The 21,132-nt window shown below is 45.5% G+C and overlaps 1 protein-coding gene across 1 annotated transcript in view; it reads right to left on the bottom strand.

Annotated features, from left to right (window-relative positions):
- Window positions 1–1,418: 1,418 nt before the first annotated feature.
- armh3 (armadillo like helical domain containing 3) overlaps window positions 1,419–21,132 on the bottom strand; it is a 111,429-nt gene continuing 91,715 nt past the window's right edge. Inside the window, exons 25-26 of the mRNA XM_055647048.1 lie at window positions 3,908–4,024; window positions 1,419–2,295 (exon numbers count right to left, since the gene is read on the bottom strand). Of these exons, the coding sequence (XP_055503023.1) occupies window positions 2,203–2,295; window positions 3,908–4,024 (210 nt within the window). The 3' untranslated portion in view covers window positions 1,419–2,202. The remainder of the gene's footprint in view (window positions 2,296–3,907; window positions 4,025–21,132) is intronic.

Here is a 21,132-nt window from a genome sequence, read left to right as displayed (position 1 = left end):
TCGTTGAAGGCAAAGCTAGTCTATAATTAGGAGTCCTTGTTGTCGACAACTTTGTTGTGGAACTGATGCACTACAATGCTGAGAACTATATCCTGCACTCTGTATCTGCCCCTTTTGCTTTATCCATTGTGTGTGAGTTTGACTTGATTATATATTATGTACTTATTCTACCGGATCTGTTTGGATAGCATGTAAAACAAAGCTTTTCACTGTTCCTCGGTACAGGTGATAATAATAATCCTATACCATTAATTTCTGAACCTTTCAGTACATACATATAATTGCAAGTTACATTTCCCTCCATTTGTTTAGTTTAGTTTAACATATAATTGTGATAAATGAGATACATTGTGGGAACAGGCCCTTCGGCCCACCGAGTCCATGGCGACCACCAATCACTCGTACACTAGTCCTATCATGCACACTAGGGGCAATTTACAGAAGCCAATTAACCTGCAAACCTGCACGTCTTTGGGATGTGGGAGGAAACCGGAGCACCTGGAGGAAATCCACGCAATCACAGGGAGAACGTGCAAACTCCGTACAGACAGCACCGGTGGTCAGGATCGTACCTGGGTCTCTGGCGCTGTAAGGCGGCAACTCTACCGCTGTGCCATCCTCAAACAGCAATTACACTTTAAAGACACTACTGGAATTCACATCTTGAATTAGAGATAGGTGTTAGTGGAATGCAAGTCTTACACCTTTCCTTTAGTTGAGGACGAGCAGTAATGTCCAGCCCCTGCAGTGGTTCCTTTACTAAGTTGCCCATGTGCTATGTGGGGCAAGCACTAGAGAGCGAGAGATGAGGTTTGCAACCAGTTGGTAACATTGCTATTGCCATGTACAAAGACAGGGCAAGGCTACAAGACATAGCAGACTACTTGTTACAGCAAACAATGCCATTATCCAAGTCGAGAAAGCAAATAGTGTATTATTTTATTTTATGGCAGCACAGTGGCGCAGCTGGTAGAGCCGCTGCCTCACAGCACCAGACACCCGGGTTCGAACCTGACCTCGGGTGCTGTCTTTGTGCAGTTTGCACCTTCTACTTGGATCCGCCTGGGTTTCCTCGGGGCGTTCCGGTTTCATCCCACATCCTAACGACGTGCGGGATTGTACGTAAAATCGGCCTCTGTAAATTGCCCCTAGCGTGTAGGGAGTGGATGAGAAAATGGGATTACATAGAACTAGCGATGCTCTGCTTGGACTCTGTGAGCCGTTGGGCCTGTTTCTGTGCAGTGTCTTCCAATCAAACTATTTTGTGGAATTTTTAAAGAAGATGATGCCAGTCAAGAGGTGTCAGAGGGACTGATGCACAGGCACGGTGATGCTGAACCAACACACTGCCCACTAGCTTAGATGGGGCCATGGACAAGTTGGGCCGAAGGTGGAATGACTCTATGAAAGGGACGTCGTGCGAGGAAGGAGGATGTGTGACATCTCTTTATTTTCAGACCACGATCCACACGAGGTTATAGACGCTGTATTGCTTACCTCCAGCCATCAGTACTTCCAGTAAACACAGTAACTAAAGATCAGCACTACATAGAAAGAAGAAAAAAAATCACTCCAGCACACAGCCGAATATGCCTGTGAGCAGCTACCACAGGACCTCATTCCCGGCTCGAGAGTCACTTCCTCGCAAATGTGTGTCGGCAGGTTACACTGGGAGCTGGGTGCGAGTGGGACCGATAACTCAGAGAGGTCAGAGGCTCACTGGCCCGAAATGTTTCTCCCTCCCTGGACGCCACCCAACCCGTATTCCTTGTGCTTTACTCAAGGAACTCTCACGCTTGCGAGTCTGCAGTTACTGGCCACAGAGTCGCCCATGATGAGGAGAGGTGAAACCAAACCGGCAGAAGGTGGAATAAAGTTATAGATCAGACAGGGTTAGTAGGGGGGAGGGGGTTGGTAGAAACGTTTGCGCCAGGCTGCTGAGACCCCATCTCGGCTCCACGAAGATCGTCACAGGGAGAACGACAGGAGATGAATGTAGGTTGGGGTGCAGAATCTGACGTTTCTCTCCACAGCGCTGGGGACAGGTTGGGTCTGGTAGAAGTCACAACAAAACAGCTGGCAGCCACAGACACCGAAGGAAGACAATCCCATTGTTTCTTTCGACAAGTAAAATCCACCCAGGAAAAAGAGGAGGAAGTGGAGGCATCCGTGCGTTGGGGGAGGACACGATGGGAGTCCGTCTCAGGATATGGAGGAGAATTCTTTCAGCAAGATCTCCTGACTCAGGGTGTTCACAGCAAGGTTCTTCCTCACGTTAAGACTGATGGAGCGAACCTGCAGGAACAACAGAGAACCGACTCAGAAATTGTCCCCCAGGAGGATGAAACTATGGAATTATTAATCGGAGGTTCAGGATTGATAGGCAGAAAATACTTTATATCCATGTTCGCAACAAAAAACACTAAAAGCATCGCAATATCTCAAATTGATAGTTCATAAATTGAAGGAGCAGAATTAGGCCATTTAGTCCAAGTCTACTGCATCATTCAATCATGGCTGATCTATTTTATCCTCTCAACCCCATTCTCCTGCCTTCTCCCCGTAACCTCTGACACTCGTAGCAGATGCGGCATGGAAACAAGTCCTTCACCCTACCTACACCACGCTGACCAAGATGCCCCATCTAAACTAATCCCAATTGCCTGCGTTTTGGACCACTTCCCTTTAAACCTAACCTTTTGGGCAGCAAATCGGCACGACGGCAGAGTTGTCGCCTTACAGCACCGCAGACCCGGGTTCGTTCCTGATTATGGGTGTTGTCTGTATGGAGTTTGCACGTTCCCCATGTGACCGTGTGGGTTTTTTTCCGGGTGCTCTGGTTTCCTCCGAAACTCCAAAGTCGTACAGGTTTGTACGTTAATTGGCTTTGGTAAAATTGCAAATCGGACCTTGTGTGCAGGATAATATACGGGGTGATCGTTGGCTGGCACGGTCACGGTGGGCCGAAGGGCCTGTTTGCATACTGTATCTCTAAAGTATAAAGGGCCACACAAAAGGTAAGAGATCACGCATTGAGGGGAATATGTTGGCAAGGATGGTGGACTGTCTACGACCAATTTCAACTTGGCACTTTGCAACTAATGGGGTCGAAAGGGGTCAAGGCTTCAATAATTTATAATCTGCATTCATCACTTTTACGAGTGGATTGTCAGCAAAAGTTGCTGGTAGATGCGAATGCAAGTTTTTGCATTCTCTTTTGAGAGTAGTGAAAGGCCTAGATAGAATGGATGTGGAGAGGATGTTTCCACTTGTGGAGGAGTCTAGTACCAGAGGCCACAGCCTCAGCATAAAAGGACGTTCCTTTAGAAAGGATATGAGGAGGAATTTCTTTAGTCAGAGGGTGGTGAATCTGTGGAATTTATTGCCACAGACGGCTGTGGAGACCAAGTCAATGTGTATTGTTAAGGCAGTGATTGACAGCTTCTTGATTACTATGGGTGTCAGGGGTTAAGGGGAGAAGGCAGTAGAATGGGGTGGAGAGTGAAGGATACATCAGAATGGCAGTTGATGGGCCGAACGGCCTAATTCTGCTCCTGTAACCATAAGTTGTTATCAGCACACAGACATTGCAGAGGAATGTAGTGTCATTTAGTCAATTATAATGGTCCATGGTCAGGACAATTAGACAGGTACAAGGATAGGACAAGTTTAGAAGGATGTGGACCAGACACAGGCAAGCGGGACTAGTGTAGATGGGACATGTTGGTCTGTGTGGGTAAATTTGGCTGAAAGGCCTGTATCCACACTGCATTACTCTATGACTATGTGTATAGAAGTCGGGAGGTCATGTTACAGTTATATAGGACATAGCAAGGATGGACTGTGAAAGGTTCTGATATCTTGAATGGGCCAAGAGATGCAGGGTCTTCGAGGACTCCTTACTCACCAACTCTTTGAAGAAGGCTGCTTCCCTGGGCTGCTCTGAGTAGCGCTCGTATTGGTCCAAGCCGTCCTGCAGCTTCAGGGTCAGTGTGTCGTAGTTGGAGCGTACAACCTCCAGCACCTGGAGAGATGGACACACATGTTACTGAAGTACCGGGGCTCGAGTCCACATGGGCCAGGGTAACGTGGGGAGGGGAGGAAACAAGATCAAAAAATTAATAATGACACCAAATATTGTCCCTGGATCATGGTTTTACGCTTTGGAATTGAATCTGGTGGCAGTTTGGGATTGATCATTTTTGTACGCACTGTTCCCCTCCCCCCCCCCCCCCCCCCCCCCCCCCCCCCCCCCCCCCCCCCCCCCCCCACAATGGGAGACCATTCATAGAGTCATAGTCAGAATCACAGAGAGTCATATAGTGTGGAAACAGGCCCATCAACTCAACGTGCCCACAGCAACCAACATGCCCCATCTACACTTGTCACACCTTCCTGCGTTTGGCCCCTATCCCGCTAAACCAAACCTACCCATGTACCTGTCTAAATGGTCCTAAACGTTGTGATAGTACCTGCCTCAACTACCTTCCCCACTCATCAAGACCCCCGTCGGTAACATTATTGCCCCTCGTTGTGATATCAGCGCCTTATACCATAATGTGGCAAAGAGGAATTTAGGGTAAGTCGAGATGGGCAAAAAAAAAGAAATATAGTTGCTGTGAGTGTTATAAACGGGTGGGGAGAGTTGTGTTTTAAATTGAGAGTTTTAAACAATAGAGCAACAGGGCAGCACCTGGGTTCCATCCTAACTATGGGTGCTGTCTGTACAGAGTTTGTCCGATCACCCATGACCGCGTGGGCTTACACCCGGTGCTCTGGTTTTCTCCACACTCCAAAAACGTATGGTTTAATTGACTTGGGTAAAATTGTAAATTGTCCCTAGTGCATAGGACAGTGCTAGTGTACAGGGAGACTCGGCGGGCCAAAGCGTCTGTTTCCGTGCTGCATCTCTAAAGTCTAATGTCTAAAAGTATTGTCCAGTTTGTGAAAGGTTCGACAGAAATTCAAGTTCTTTTTTGAAAAGAGAGAATCGACCACCACCCCACCCCCCCCCCTCGCTTGCGCAAGTGCCCAGGGAGCCTGCTGGGTCCCATTACCAACACATCTCTTTACAGGGCTGCTCTTGTTACAGTGGGAGTAGTGGCCCACAGTGGTCAATTACAGAGCCCCACCACACAGCGGCCTGTCTTCACTTCATCCTCACAGCTTCATGAAAATAACAAGCTGCTAACGAGACTGCCGAGCAGTCCCACAATATGCTGCCTGCTGTCTGGGGAACTGGGCAATTAGGCTTGTCTTCAGTTCCCCCGAAGCGCAGAGTTATCCAAGATGTTTCTAAATGCAGTCGTGCCATTGCAAACAGGCACAAAACCATCACGGAAGTGAAGCATGATTACGTAAAACGACTCCAATTTCTCACAACACTTTTAATGTGGAAAAGTGTCCCTAGGTAGTTCACAGGAGTGTTGTCAAACTAATTTTGACACCAAGACACATACGGAGATACAAGATGTCAGATTAGAAGTTACTGAACAAGGTCAGAGACGCCTCCGGGGGTAGATGATTAGCTAACGAACTGAAAACAGAGGGCTGAGATAACGATGTCTAGTTGGTAAACTTCAACTAATGGGTTGCTGCAGGGATTAATGGTGAGGATGCAGTTATTTGCAATCTATGTTAATGACAGGAAGGTGGGGACAGAATGTACAAGGACATTTTAGAAAGAAATAGTGGGCTAAAATTTGGAAATATGTGAGATTATTCACTTCGGTAAGAATAACAAGAATCAATGATCAAGAATCTGTCCATCTCTGCCTCAAAAATATCCACTGACTTGGCCTACACAACAGTCTGTGGCCATGAATTCACCACTCTCTGACTAAGGAAATTCCTCCTCATCTATTTTCCAAAGGTACTTCCATTTATTCTGAGGCTGTACCCTTTGATCCTCGACTATCCAAGCCTTTCACTATTCGGGAAGATTCTTGTGGGCAGATTTTAAAGTGTGACCGTAACTGGATGTCCAAAAGTCCTCATTGGCAGTAAAGGACTTTGGAAGCACGCGTTCTGTTCGAAACACTTCTTTTTGGATGCGTTTCAAGAGCACTTGCATCTGACCGTAATGCTGAGCATCTGATCGTCATCCTGTCGTTTGAACTCAGGCCTTAGACGTGAAAGAAGGAACATAAACCCATCCCAGTTCCACTCAACAGTGGTGCGGTACAGTGGTGCAGCGGTAGACTCGCTGCCTTACAGTGCCAGAGACCTCGGTTCGATCCTGACCTCGGGTGCTGTCATTTGGTCCATTTCCATTTAAACCTTTCCCATCGTTCCGGAGAGTTGAAAACGCTCGGAGGCCGTCACCTTTTCCTTGGGTCCCTCTCACCCACTGTTACCGTAAGTACTGTACCGGTTGCCAAACATTTTAACTCCCCTTCCCATTCCCACACTGACCTTTCTGTCCTGGGCCTCCTCCATTGACAGAACGAGGCCAAATGCAAATTGGACGAACAGCACTTCAAAATTTCACTAGGGCAGCTTTAAGCCAGTGGTATGAATATTGATTTCTATAACTTCAAATAACCTTTGCATCCACTCTCTCTCTGTCCCTCCCACACCCTGGTCGTCGTATCAGTTTCACTGGCGTCCTGCTGAGTTTCAGTTTGTATCGCTGCAGGCTTTGTTCTGTCTTTTTGCATATCTTTCATTCATTTGTTTTATGTACCTTTTCATATCTCTCGTTTCCCTCTCCCCTGACTCTTAGTCTGAAGAAGGGCCTAGACTCGAAACTTCACCTATTCCTATTCTCCAGAGATGTTGCCTGACCCGCTGAGTTAATCCAGCTTTTTGTGTCTATCTTTGGTGTAAACCAACATCTGCAGTTCCTCCCCTGGTTCCTCCTGCTGCAAGAGTATCGGTCATTTAATTTAAAATGCAGGATGCTTAATCCTAATTGCTTCTGTGATAATCCTGCCTATTTAGTCTCTTATAAATAGAAATGGGCAAAGGTCATTAATTCTAAAGACAGGAATTGACTCATTCCTGAGCTCAAGATACCTCACGAGAATGTGTTGCAGAATTTCAAAATAATCCCTTTTAGTCGGGACCCTGACTGGAATCGAGCCAAATCGAGTTGCGGGCATTGAATGTTCAGTTGAAGGAGTAACAGCATAGGGGCTACATTTGGTTTTCAATCATTTTTCTTCATTAGTTCTTTGAAAGCAATGCTCAGTCCGAATTGGCTCATGAGCACTAGAGGTTGTTCGACCATTTCGGGCGGCACAGTGGCGCAGCGGTAGAGTTGCTGCCTTACAGCACCAGAGACCCAGGTTCGATCCTGACTACGGGTACTGTCTGTATGGAGTTTGCACGTTTTCCATGTGAACACGTGAGTTTTCTCCAGGTACTCCTGTTTCCTCCCACACGTCAAAGACGTACAGGTTGGTAGGTTATTTGGCTTCAGTAAAATTGTAAATTGTTCCTGGTGTGTAGGATAGTGTTAGTGTGCGGGGATCGTTGGTCGGTGCGGATTCAGTGGGCCGAAGGGCCTGCATCCGCGCTGTATCTCTAAACTAAACTAAAATTTCGGAATGAAGTTAAGAGTTCAACATAGTGGCATTGGTCGGTATTATTTAGTTTAGTTTAGTTTAGAGATACAGCGTAGAAACAAGCCCTTTGGCCCACGAGTCCGTGCCGATCAGCGATCCCCATACACTAATACTATCTCATATACTAGGGGCAAATTGCAATTTTACCAAAGCCTATTAGTTTACAAACCTGTACGTCTTTGGAGTGTGGGAGGAAGTCAGAGCACCCGGAGAAAGCCCATGCAGATCATGGGGAGAATGTACTAACTCTGTATAGGCAGCACCTGTAGTCAGGATCGAACTTGGTCTCTGGCACTGTAAGGCAGCAACTCTACCTCTAAGCCACTGTGCCGCCTGTGATTTATTATTGTCTCATGTACTGAGATACAGTGAAAAGCTTTTATTGGCGTGCTGTCCAGTCAACTCAAATCATACTGTACATGAGTACAAACAGCATAGAACCGTACAGCCACAAAGTGCTGGTGTAGTTCTACAGGGTCAGGCAGCATCTCTGGAGAACATGGATAATTGGCATTTCGTGTCGGGACCCATCTTCAGTCAGACTGAACCACGGTCTTGCAAAAGGTTGCACAACGTACTTTAGCTTGCACTATGGTCTGATTTACCTAGTATAACATCAGACTGAAGAAGGATCTCAACCCAAAATGTCTTTAGACTTTAGAGATACAGTGCGGAAACAGGCCCTTCTTCGGCCCACCGAGTTCGCACCGTCTAGCGATCACCCTGTACACTTGCATTATGCTACACACTTGGGATAATTTTACCAAAGCCAATTAACATACAAATCCAATTAACGGACACCAGAGCACATGGAGACAACCCACATGGTAACAGGAAGAACTTACAAACTCAGTACAGACAGCACCCGCAGTCAGGATCGAATCAGAGTCTCTGGCACTCTTCCACCGCTATGCCACCGTCTCTGTGCATTTCCCTCTACAGATGCTGCCTGACCTGCTGACTTCCTCTAGCTCTTTGTTTTTTCCCTCAAACTTCCAGCATCTGCAATCTCCAGTACGCTGTATGCTGCTTCATCTTAATGGCAGCTGTATATTTTTGTCACCCCTAATCACCATATTTTCAATACATATCTGGATGTTCCGCACTCTGTTAATGAGAGAGTATTCCTTCCCATTATAGAAACATAGAAAAATAGGTGCAGCAGTAGGCCAATTGGTCCTTCGAGCCAGCACCGCCACTCAATATGATCATGGCTGATCATCTAAAATCAGTACCCTGTTCCAGCTTTTTCCCCATATCCCTTGATTCCTTTAGCGCCAAGAGCTAAATCTAACTCTTTCTCGAAACCATCCAGTGAATTGGCCTCCACTGCCTTCTGTGGCAGAGAATTCCACAAATTCACAACTCTCTGTGTGAAGAAATGTTTCCTCATATCAGTCCTAAATGGCCTGCACCTTATTCTTAAACTGTGACCCCTGGTTCTGGACTCCCCCAACATCGGGAACATTAAGAATTTTATATATTTCAGTAAGATTTCCTCTCAACTTTCTAAATTCCAGTGAATACAAGCCCAGTCGACCCATTCTTTCATATGTCAATCCCGGCACCCGGGGAATTAACCTGGTGAACCTACGCTGCACTCCCTCAATAGCAATAATATCCTTCCTCAAATTGGGAGACCAAAACTACACACAATACTCCAGGTGCAGTCTCACCAGGGCCCTGTACAACTGCAGTAGGATCTCCTTGCTCCTAAACTCAAATCCTCTCGCAATGAAGGCCAACATGCCATTAGCTTTCTTCACTGCCTGCTGTACCTGCATGCTTACTTTCAGTGACTGATGTACAAGCACAGCCAGGTCTCGTTGCACCTCCCCTTCTCCTAATCCGACACCATTCATATAATAATCTGCCTTCCTGTTCTTGCCACCAAAGTGGATAACTTCACATTTATCCACATTATGCTGCATCTGCCATGCATCTGCCCACTCACCCAACCCTGCAGCCTCATAGCATCCTCATCGCAGCTCACACTGCCACCCAGCTTTGTGTCATTCACAATTGTGGAAATGTCACATTTAATTCCCTCGTCTAAATCGTTAGTATATATTGTAAATAACTGGGGTCCCAGCAGCAAGCCTTGCGGCACCCCACTAGCCTCTGCCTGCCATTCTGAAAAGGACCTGTTAATTCCTACTCTTTGCTTCCTGTCTGCCAACCAGTTCCCATCCATGTCAATACCCTACCCCCAATACCACGTGCTCTAATTTTGCACACTAATCTCTTGTGTCGGACCTTGTCAAAGGCGTTTTGAAAGTCCAGGTACAACACATCCACTGGCTCTCCCTTATCCATTCTACTTGTTACATCCTCAAAAAATTCCAGAAGATTAGTCAACCATGATTTCCCCTTCATAAACCCATGCTGACTTTGAGCAATCCTGTCACTGCTTTCCAAATGCGCTGCTATAACATCTTTAATAATCGACTCGAGCATCTTCCCCACTACCGATGTAAGGCTAACTGATCTATAATTCCCCGTTTTCTCTCTCCCTTCAGTCCACAGGAACTGACCCAGAGTCGAGAGAACATTGGAAAATGATCATACTCAATGCATTCAATGCATTCAATGCATTCATGATTTCTGGAGCCACCTCCCCTTGAGTACTGGAAGGGGGTTCCTGGTGGCATTGGGGGTTCCCAGTAATTAATGTGGATAGAGAACATTTGGCTGGCAAACAGGAAGCAAAGTTATTCTTTATGGAGTAAACCCTTTGTCCTCCTCTTTCACAATGGCAGGCCAATTTATATGTCCTTGATTTCCCTCGACTAGTGAGCCGGGTATTCGCAAGGGGATCATCTTTGCTATTGGTCAACCCCAGCATTATTTACAATATATATTAATGATCTGGGCCCTAGTCTCTGGACTCTGAGGGAATTGAAGGCAATATCTCCAAGTTCTCTCCATCTATCTACATATTGGTTTAAAAAACCATCCCATATACATTCCAGGAAATTCTCCTCCTCAGCGCTGTTACCAATTTGTTTGGCCCAATCTGTATGTAGATTAAAGTCACCCAATGATAACTGCTGTTCCTTTGCTGCACGAATCCCTAATTTCCTGCTTGATTATGTTCCGCCTTGTAGAATTCTGTTCCTCATTGACCTCACTATTAAATTCAAATCCTGTTCTTATTTTCCAATCCTCCTCGCTGTCTCCTGTTTAACTTTACGGTCTCCCCTAGCTCTGAGATTTTGGCGTTCTTCCCAATTTAGCTCACAAAATTAATTCTTCTTCCCCTGGAGTACTGCTGCCAAGGTTCCTTATTTCAGACATTCCTTCCTAAAACTTTCCTCTTTTAAAAGCTGTCTCTATGATCGAGCTTTGGTGATCTCCTCCAGGCGACCCCTAAAGTGGCTCAATGATAAATTTAATTTGATAATGTTCACTCCACTTTGAATGCTGATATATGGCAAGTGCTTGGTGGTAATGCTGAATACAACAAATGCACCACTCTACTGAAATGCATTGCAGGGGTAACAACTACTCTATGCAGATTGCCGTTTGCCGGATGAGATGCCAGTGGTCTGGGCAAGGCACAAGGCCTGGAATAACATGATGTCACCTCTATCCATGTTCTCCAGAGATGCTGCCTGACCCTCTGAGGTACTCCAGCACTTTGTGTCCTTTTGTGGGGCGGCAGAGTGGCACAGTGGTAGAGTTGCTGCCTTACAGCGCCAGAGACCCGGGGTTCAATCCAGACCACAGGTGCTGTCTGTACACAGTTTGTACGTTCTCTCTGTAACTGCATGGGTTTTCTCTGGGTACTCCGGATTCCTCCCACACTCCAAAGACGTGCAAGTTTGCAGGTTAATTGGCTTCGGTAAAATTGTCCCTAGTGTGTAGGATAGTTTTGTGTACGGAGTGATCAATGGTTGGTGCGGACTCGGTGGGCCAAAGTGCCTGTTTCCACGCTGTATCTCTCTAAAGTAAAGTCTAAAGCATCTGCAGTTCCTTGTTTCTTTAGAGTACTGTGTACACTGGCTGTTCTGCTGTAGGAAGGCTGTCAATAAATTGGGAAGGGTGCAAAAAAGGATTTACCAGGATGTTACCAGGTCTGGAACATGTGAGCTATAAGGAGTCTAGTTTAGTTTATTATTGTCATGTGTGCTAGGGTAAAGTGAAAAGCTTTTTGGCTGCATGCTATCCAGTCAGTGTAACAACCATACATGGTTACAATTAAGCTGTCCACAGTGTACAGGTACAGGATAAAGGGAATAACGTTTAGTGCAAGCTAATGCCCAGTGAAGTGTGAGTAAAGATAGCCAGAGGGTCTCCAAAGAGGTAGAATGAAGGTCAGGACTGCTCTTTAATTCTTTTTTCCAGGTTTCCCCCCCCCCCCCCAATCTAAATCAGTTTGAAGAAGGGTCCCTAGACATGGCCTGTCCATGCCTATTAAAAAATGCTGCCAAATTGTTCAAAGTCCATAGAGGAATTTAACATAGCGGAATACCGCAAGGACGAGGAACTTCAGATACACAGAGTTAAGAGAAACTGAGTATGTTCTTCAGAGAAGAAAATGTTAGAAAGTTGGATGGAGGTGATCAAATTCATTTAGTGGTGCAGGCAATTAGTGGCGCGGTAGTATTTATAGAATATTTACAGAAGCTAATTAACCGGCAAACCTGCACCATTCACCGCAGGGAGAACGTACAAACTCCATACAAACAGCACCCGTAGTCAGGATCGAACCTGGGTCTCTGGTGCTGGAAGGCAGCAATTCTACTGCTGCACCTTCTGCCAATTTGTCCATTCCATCCAAGTTGTGCACCAGAACTAGCTCCATTTGCTTGTGTTTGGCCCATATCTCTCCAAACCTTTCGTTTCCTTGAAATGTCGTGGCTGGAATCCAAAGATTGATGGAAACAGACTCAACGGGTATTATCAAAAAGAACTTAGATAAATATCGGAGCAAGAAATACCTGTAGGGTTTTGGGCAAAGGACTTGAGTGGGAGAGGAAGGGCACAGTGAAAATTATCGAGGAACTCTTTCAGCACCAGTAAACACATCAGAGGAAAATCTTTCCCACACAGAGGGTGGCTGAGATGTGGTATGAGGGGGTGGTGGAGGCAGAAACTCCCAAAACATCAAAAAATCATCTCAAATCATCGGCAGAGAAGTTTACAGACCAAGGGCTAATAAATGAGATCGCTATAGATAAGCATTTGAGGGTCAGCATTGACATGGTGGGCCAAATGGCCTGATCCTGTGCTGTATATCTCAATGCATACCATTATGGATATTTAAAAGGCCCAACTTCAATAATAGAGCTTTACAGCATGAAACAGGCCCTTCGGCCCACCTCAAACCATGCCAACCAAGTTTAGTTTATTGCCACATGTGCCGAGGTACAATGAAAAACATTTTTGTTGCCCGCTATCCAGTCAGCATAAAGACTGTACATGATTACATTCAAGCCATCCACAGCGTACAGATGCAGGTTAAAGGGATTAGCGTTTATTACAAGATAGAAATGTTGCTGTTGGAGTTGGGGTTTAAAAGAGTGGAGCCTGTATTTAGCCAATTGCATTTCTAAACCCATCCTAGTATCTATCCAAACCTGAAGGATCATAAAGTACAATATTTTCACACAGAGGGTGGTGGGTATATGGAGAAAGTAGTCAAGGCAAGTTCAACAACACTTCAGACACTTGGATAGGCACATGGATAGAAAAGGTTTCGGGAGAAATGAACCAAATGCACGCAATTGGGACCAACTTAGATGGGGCATCTTGGTCGGCATGGATGTCTTGACAATGTTCATTATGTTTCAATATCTTCTCCATCCCATCAGCAGCTAGAGATACAGAACGGGAACAGGCCGAAGGGCCTGTTTCCGTTCTGTATCTCTAGCTGCTGCTGGGATGGAGAAGATATTGAAACATAATGAAAATTGTCAAGACTTCAAAGTGGAAATCATCTGCCAGAGAAAGCTGATATAATATTTTGGGAGCAGCCCTAAATAAATGTTTCACTGACTGCGTCTTGGGAATTGCGAGGAACAGATTAAACCAGGAAGCAGAGACAAATGCTTATTATAACCTTCGCTGGAAGAAGCACACAAGCAAGCAAGCATCAGCCTGCAATGACACTTCTAAGAAGCTGTGCTACTTCTCCTTTTGATCTGCTAAGCTCATTCTCGGATGATGTCTTTTGCCCATGGATTACTGGCTGCTGTTGATAAATGGAAAGAATTGCTAGCTCTTAATGTGGAATACCGTGAAATGTAATTAACCCGTGTGGTGCCATAGAGAGGCAGCACAGGGTTTCACAGCTCCCGGCCCTGACACTGTTACGTAAGGGTTAAAGCAGCTTCTCATCTAATATGAAGCTGTCTGCCGACAGTCTCCATGTCGAGCATTTAGCCCGGCTTAGAAAAACAATTTGGCACAGCGGTAGTTTTGCTGCCTTACAGCGCCAGAGACACAGGTTCAATCCCGACTACGGGTACTGTCTGTACGTAATTTGTACCTTCTCCCTGTGACCACGTAGGTTTGCTCCGAGTGCTCCGGTTTCCTCCCACATTCCAAAGATGTACAGGTTTGTAGGCTTGTGGAATTGGCTTTCGTAAATTGTCCCTAACGTGTAGGATAGAACTCGTGTACGGGGGATGCTGGTTGGCATAGACTCGGTGGGTCGAAGGGCCTGCTTCTATGCAATATCCCCAAGCTAAGCTAAACTAAATTATTTTCCAATCCTTCGGAAAATAATTGGGCTTACTTGGACGAACCAGTAAACCTTGAGGCCTCAGATCTTAATGCAGCTGCAAGGACATATAAAACAGTACAGCACAAGAACAGGTGCCTTCACCCACAATGTTTGTGCCAAACATGATGCCAAGATCAACCAGGAGCTCTGAAGCTTGCTTGGTCATTTCGGAATGAAGTTAAGAAGTCTATTATTGTCTCATGTACTGAGATACAGTGAAAAGCTTTTATCAGCGTGCTGTCCAGTCAACTCCAATTATACTGTACATCAGTACATCGAACAGGACATGCCCAACATGATGCCAAGACCAAACATTTATCTGCCCGCATATAATCCATATCTTCCATTCCCTGCAAATCCACGTGCCCATCCAAATGCTACTATTGTATCTGCTATCTGAAATATTGATGGTAGGGGACGGAGGGGAGAAATGGGTGCGATTCCAGGTGGAGCACAGGGATTTAGTAATATTATGGGAGTTCACTAATATATAAGGGTGTGTATAATTCAGCATGCAGAGGAGATGAGTTTAATGTAGAATCATGTTTGGCCAGGGAAATATGGGCCGAAGGGCCTGCTCCTGTACTGTTCTATGTTTTAAGCCAGGTGTGGGATATACTGGCTGCAACAGATGCCACTGCCACTGGTCTGAAGGGAAGCAGGCTATTTTATCATCGTAACCTGGTCAATATTTATCCTTTAGTCAATGGCACTCACAAATCAGATTACTTGCTCATTATGGCGAGGGATGTCGTCAAGTATAGAAATTACATGGTGCATTTCCAACAATACGAGACTTCATCAGATGTCGAGCACTCTGTGACGTTTTGAAAGGACCCATTAAGTTTGAAGCCTCCCTTAAATTGAAAAGCATTGTTTACGCAGAAATGAATAAAAGAAAAACATTTAGATCATAACAAACCTGTGCCTTTGCCTACACTATGCAAATGATCAAAGGGAACCCATAGAATCTGCTGAATATTAATAGAATGATTTCTGAGCTGCCAGTGCCATACACAATGCATTCTCCTTTCTCCTTTCGCTTGAAAGCTATATCTAACAACAATCATGAAATTTAAATATTAAGAGATTAATTTAAATCATATCAGCAAGTTGAGTTTGAACTTCCGTTCCCTTGCACTTGAGTTTTCCCCACAAAATAGATTAAGGGAACATATAATGGAATTCAGTCTGTGCTGTCAGCTGCCAGAGTTGGGAAAAGAGCCAGCAAGCCTCCCACAAGGACACTCGTCCTCACCAATCTTGTTTAAGAAACATGATCTGTATTTATCAAGGTGAATGGTATCAATGCTTGTGAGGAGAATACAGAGTGAGGCTCCCTCTGGACACCAATGAATATTTACAGAGCAGCGTGTTCACAGCAAACAGACTCAGCAGGGTCAGTATAAGTTAGAAAGAGGGTAAAACTCCCTTGACACTGTCGCACCACCCAGTCCCGGGTAAGGAAAGCACAGGGGACAAGCAAATTCAGATGCTGGAATGTGTAAGAAGGAACCTCAGATGCTGGTTTACGTCGAAGATAGACATAAAATGCTGTAGTAATTCAGCGGGTCAGGCTGCATCTCTGGAGAAAAGGTCTTCATCAGACCTGGTCTGACCTCCACTCAGTTGGCAGAAGGGTCTTGACCTGAAACATCATCTAATCCTTTTCTCCAGAGTTGCAGCCTGATCCGCTGAGTTACTCTAGGACTTTGTGTCTATCAGGTGTTGGAGTCTTGAGTAAAACACAAAGTACAGGAAACATAGAAACAGAAAATAGGTACAGGAGGAGGCCATTTGGTCCTTCGAGCCAACACCACCTTTCATTGTTAAAATGGCTGATCATCCACAATCAGTAACCCGTGCCTGCCTTCTCCCCATATCCCTTGATTCCGCTAACCCCTGAACTGGACTAACTCAGTGGGTTAGGCAGCATCTGCGGAGGGAATGGACAGGCGACGTTTCTTCAGACTAAGGAAGCAGGGTTCCGACCTGAAATGTCGCCTGTCGGTTCCCTCCACAGATGCTGTCTGATCCGTTGAGTTGCTCCAGTGAATTTAACATCTGTAGTTGGAAAGTTACTAGAGGGTATTCTGAGGGATAGAATATACAGGCATTTAGACAGACAAGGGCTGATTAGGGATAGTCAGCATGGTTTTATACGTGGGAGGCCGTGTCTCACAAATCTGATTGAGTTTTTTGAAGACGTGACCAAAAAGAGCTGTAGATGTTGTATATATGGAGTTCAGTAAAGCATTCAACAAGGTTCCCCATGGTAGTCTACTCTGGAACGTTAGATCGCATGGGATCCAGGGAGAGAGAGTTCAATGGATAGCAAATTGGCTTCATGGACGGAAGCAGAGGGTGATGGTGGAAGCTTGCTTCTCGGAGGCCTGTGACTAGTGGTGTGCCTCAGGGTTCGTTGCTAGGCCCATTGTCGTTTGTCATTTATATCAATGATTTGGATAAGAACATGCACGGCAAGATTAGCAAATTTGCAGATGATACAAAAGTTGGTGGTTTTGCAGGTAGCGAAAATGGTTGTGAAAAATTGCAGCAGGATCTTGATCAATTGGCCCAGTGGGCTGAGGGATGGTTGATGGAATTGAATGCAGAAAAATGTGAGGTGTTACATTTTGGGAAGTCTAACGTGGGCAGTACCTACATAGTGAATGGTAGGGCTCTGGATAGTGTTCTAGAACAGAGGGATCTACGAGTACAGGTGCATAGTTCCCTAAAGTCGCAGGTAGATCGGTTGGTCAAAACATTTGGTGCATTGGCCTTCATCCGCCAGAGTATTGAGTATAGAAGTTGGGAGGTCATGTTGCAATTGGATAAGACGTCGATGAGGCCACATTTAGAGTTTGTAGACAAGGTAGACAATATACTGTTCAGTTCTGGGCACTGTGTTATAGGAAAGATATTGCCAAGCTGGAAAGAGAAGATCTTCGAGGATGTTGCCAGGACTAGAGGGTCTGAACTATAGGCACAGGTTGAGTAAGCTGGGACTCTATTCCCTGGAGCGCAGGAGGATGAGGGGTGATCTTATAGAGGTGTATATGATCATGACAGGAAAAGATATGGTATATGTACAGAGTCTCTGACCAGAGTAGGTGAATCGAGGACCAGAGGACATAGGTTTAAGGTGAAGGGGAAAAGATTTAATAGAAACCTGAGGGGTAACTTTTTCACACAAAGGATGGTGGATGTATGGAACAAGCTGCCAGAGGAGGTAGTTCAGGCAGGGACTATCCCAACATTTAAGGAGCAGTGAGACAGGGACAAGGATAGGACAAGTTTGGAGGGATATGGACCAAATGCTGGCAGGAAGGACTACTGTAGCTGGGACATGTTGGCCAGTGTGGACAAATTGTTTCCACACTGTATTACTCTATGATTCTTTGCATTTTACAAAGGAAAGCACAGGTTAGATGCAGAGTGCAGCTCTGTGTGGGGCATGGTGATGCAGTTAGTTGCGCTGCTGATTCACAGCTACTGTGACCTGGATTTAATCCTGATCTCAGGTATTGCCAGTAGGGAGTTAGCACGCTCTCCCTGCGACCACGTGGATTCCCCGGGGATGTTCCAATTACATTTCACATTGCAAACACGTGCAGATTAGTTAGTAGGTTAATTGGCCGTGCCGGGCCGGGCCGTGCCCTCTTCATGCTGGCACCGTCAGGCATGAGGTACAGAAGCCTGAGGTCCCACACCACCAGGTTCAGGAGCAGCTACTTTCTTACAGCTGTCAGTTTCATGAACCGATCCGCACAACCCTAACATAGGCAAAAAGTGCTGGAGTAACTGAGCGGGTCAGGCAGCACCTCTGAAGAAAACATTTCAATTTAGGACCCGTCTACAGACTAATAGTAGGGGGGGATGGAACTGGAGGTAAGAAAAGGCCAGAACAAAGCAGGACCGGCAAGGAAGGGTGGATCACATAATGGCCCCTTGTTGGCTGGGGAAGATGTGATGAGAAAGGGATACAAGGATGCAAACATGGGGTCTAGGGTGGGGGAGGGAGGGAGGGAATGCAGGGGTCACTTGAAATTAGACAAATCAACGTTTATACCGCTGGGTTGTAATCTGCCCAAGCAAAATATAAGGTGTTATTCCTAGAATTTGCGTGTGTCTTAATCAGACAGTGGAGGAGGCCCCTCTTCCATCTGAAGAAGGGTCCTGACTGGAAACGTCACAGATCCTCTTTCTGCATGGATGCTGCCTAACCCACTGAGTTACTCCAGCACTTTGTGTCTACCTTCGATATATACCAGCATCTGCAGCTCCTTTCTACACATCGCACAAGCCTAACCCTATCTCGGCAACGGATCTCTACGGGCCATCTCTTGCACTACCACGGACTTGTTTCCTAATTTCTGGTTTGTATTAATATTTTTGTTTTGCACAGTCTTTTTCTTTATGCGTTGTCTGAGTCTATGTGCCTGAGATGCTACTGCAAGATTGTCATTGCGCCTGTACCTCACCGCACCTATGCACAAGACAATAACCTCCCTTTGACTTGACTGCATTTGATATCCCCATCCCATGAAAGAATCACATTGCCGAGAGTGTAGGGGCACTCGGCTGGGAGAGCACATTCCCTTCTTTGAAAGATGACTGTGAAAGCAGATCGGCTTTTAAGACAATCTGGCATGTTTACTGTTACCGTTCCTAAGCCCAGCTTTTCAATTTCAGATTTATTTTGTTAGTTTGAATTCAAATTCCCTCTGCGCTATGGCGAAATGGGAAAATCGTGACTGGATGATTTGTCAAACCTTTGGCGGCGTTCCAGCAAGTTAACCACTTTGATACCATACCCTTGTTGCATATTAAGGGAATCAAGCGATGTGGAGATAGTGCAGAGAGGCTGAGGAGAAGTCCTATAATGAATCCTCTGGCGATTTGTCCAATCATGGCCATGTCTATCAACAACAGATTTCACTGAATGATAGAGTCACAGAGTCGTACAGCATGGAAACAGGCCCTTCGGCCCAACTTACCCATGCCGACCAACATGCCCCATCTACACCAGTCCCACCTGCGTGCATTTGGCCCTTATCCCTCAGAATCTGTCCTATCCATGCACCTGTCTAAAGGCTTCATAAATGTTGTGACATTACCTGCCTCAACTACCTCCACTGATACCTCGTTCCATACACCCACTACCAAGGATGACAATACTCTTCTGGACTGTTTGTAAGAAAATAATTTTGCTGTGCATTTGCCATATGTGTCAATAAAAGCATCATTGAACCACCATTGAACAGTTTTAACTATGCAAACCACAGGTTTGTAAAAACCAAAATCAGGCTCTAGTAAAAGCTTATTATTAATTCAAAGGATGTTGGCAAGGCCAGGATGCATATTCAATGCCAAACTGGCCTGTCTGGGCCAGAACACACTCTCAAATCACATACAGACACTAGCAAAGGCAAACAATGTTCTCAATGACGACTATCAGTGGACCCAAAGTTAAAAAAAACAATCTTCAACCAGTTTCTCTTTGCACAGATGTGGCATGACCTGCTGAGTATTTTTAATGAGTATCTTTAATTGGACTTTACCTTGCACTCAACATTATTCATGTTATTCCCTTTATCACGTATTTGTATACAGCGGATGGCTCGATTGTATAGTCTTTCCGTTGACTGGTTAGCATGCAACAAAAGCATTTCACTGTACGTTGGTGCACGTGATGGTAAACTCCGGGTGCTCCGGTTTCCTCCCACATCACAGGGTCGTGCAGGTTAGTAGATTAAATGCTCTCTGTAAATTGTCGCGGGTGTATAGGTAGGGAACTGAATCTGCAGGGGGGGGGGGGGGGGGGGGGGGGGGGGGGGAGGGAGGGAGATGTCTGAAATGTGGGGCGAATAGATTACAGGGAAATTTACTGGAAGCAAAAGGGTTGCTTAGTGAGCTAGTATAGATTTGATGGGTCGAAGTCCTCCCGGTGAAATGGAAATTGGATACAAAGTAAAATTTGAGTTCTGATGATTTGGGAAATACTAACTAAAACGGCTGAGCAACAATATCAAGTTTACAAATGCAATTGTTTAGTTTAATTTCGTGTCTAGTTTAGAGATACAGCATGGAAACGGGCCCTATGGCTGTCTGAGTCCACACCGATCGTCGATCACCCATTCTCACGTTCTATCCCATTTAAGCATCTATTGTAAAAAAGGCCAATTAATACAAGATCATGAAAAAATCAAGGGAAGAATAGATCAGGTAGACGCACAGAGTCAGGGAATCAAGAATCAAGGTGATGGGGAAAGATTTAATAGGAGCCTGAGGGGTAACATTTTCACACAGTGGGTGGTGGGTATATGGAACAAGCTGCCAGAGGAGGTAGGTGAGGCAGGTAATATTGTAACCTTTAAGAAACATTTGGACAGGTACACGGATAGGACAGGTTTAGAGGGATATGGGCCAAACACAGGCAGGTGGGATTAGTGTAGATGGGACATGTTGGTCAGTGTGAGCAAGTTGTGCCGAAGGGCCTATTTCCATACTGTATGGTTCAATGATTAACCTAAAAAACGCAAGTCTTTGTGATATAGGAGGAAACCAGGGCACCAGAGGTTAAATGGCCTCTGTAAATTGCCCCTAGTGTGTAAGGAGTGGGAATAGTGTGTAGGTCCTGCAAAAGTGGGATAACACAGGTTTGATCTATGGAACGGGTGATTGATGGTCGGCGTGGGCTCGGTGGAATGAAGGGCCTGTATCCCTGAACTAAACTAATTAATTTCCAAGCTGCCATAGTGGAACTTGCTCTCCAAACCATTATTCCAGGTCTCTGTATTATTGGTACATATATATCGCCTCTGTGCTACC

The sequence above is a fragment of the Leucoraja erinacea genome, chromosome 15 (genome assembly GCF_028641065.1).
Source record: "Leucoraja erinacea ecotype New England chromosome 15, Leri_hhj_1, whole genome shotgun sequence".
Taxonomy (NCBI): domain Eukaryota; kingdom Metazoa; phylum Chordata; class Chondrichthyes; order Rajiformes; family Rajidae; genus Leucoraja; species Leucoraja erinaceus.
The sequence above is the reverse complement of the archived record's forward strand: the minus strand, read 5'-3'. Positions and strand labels throughout refer to the sequence as shown.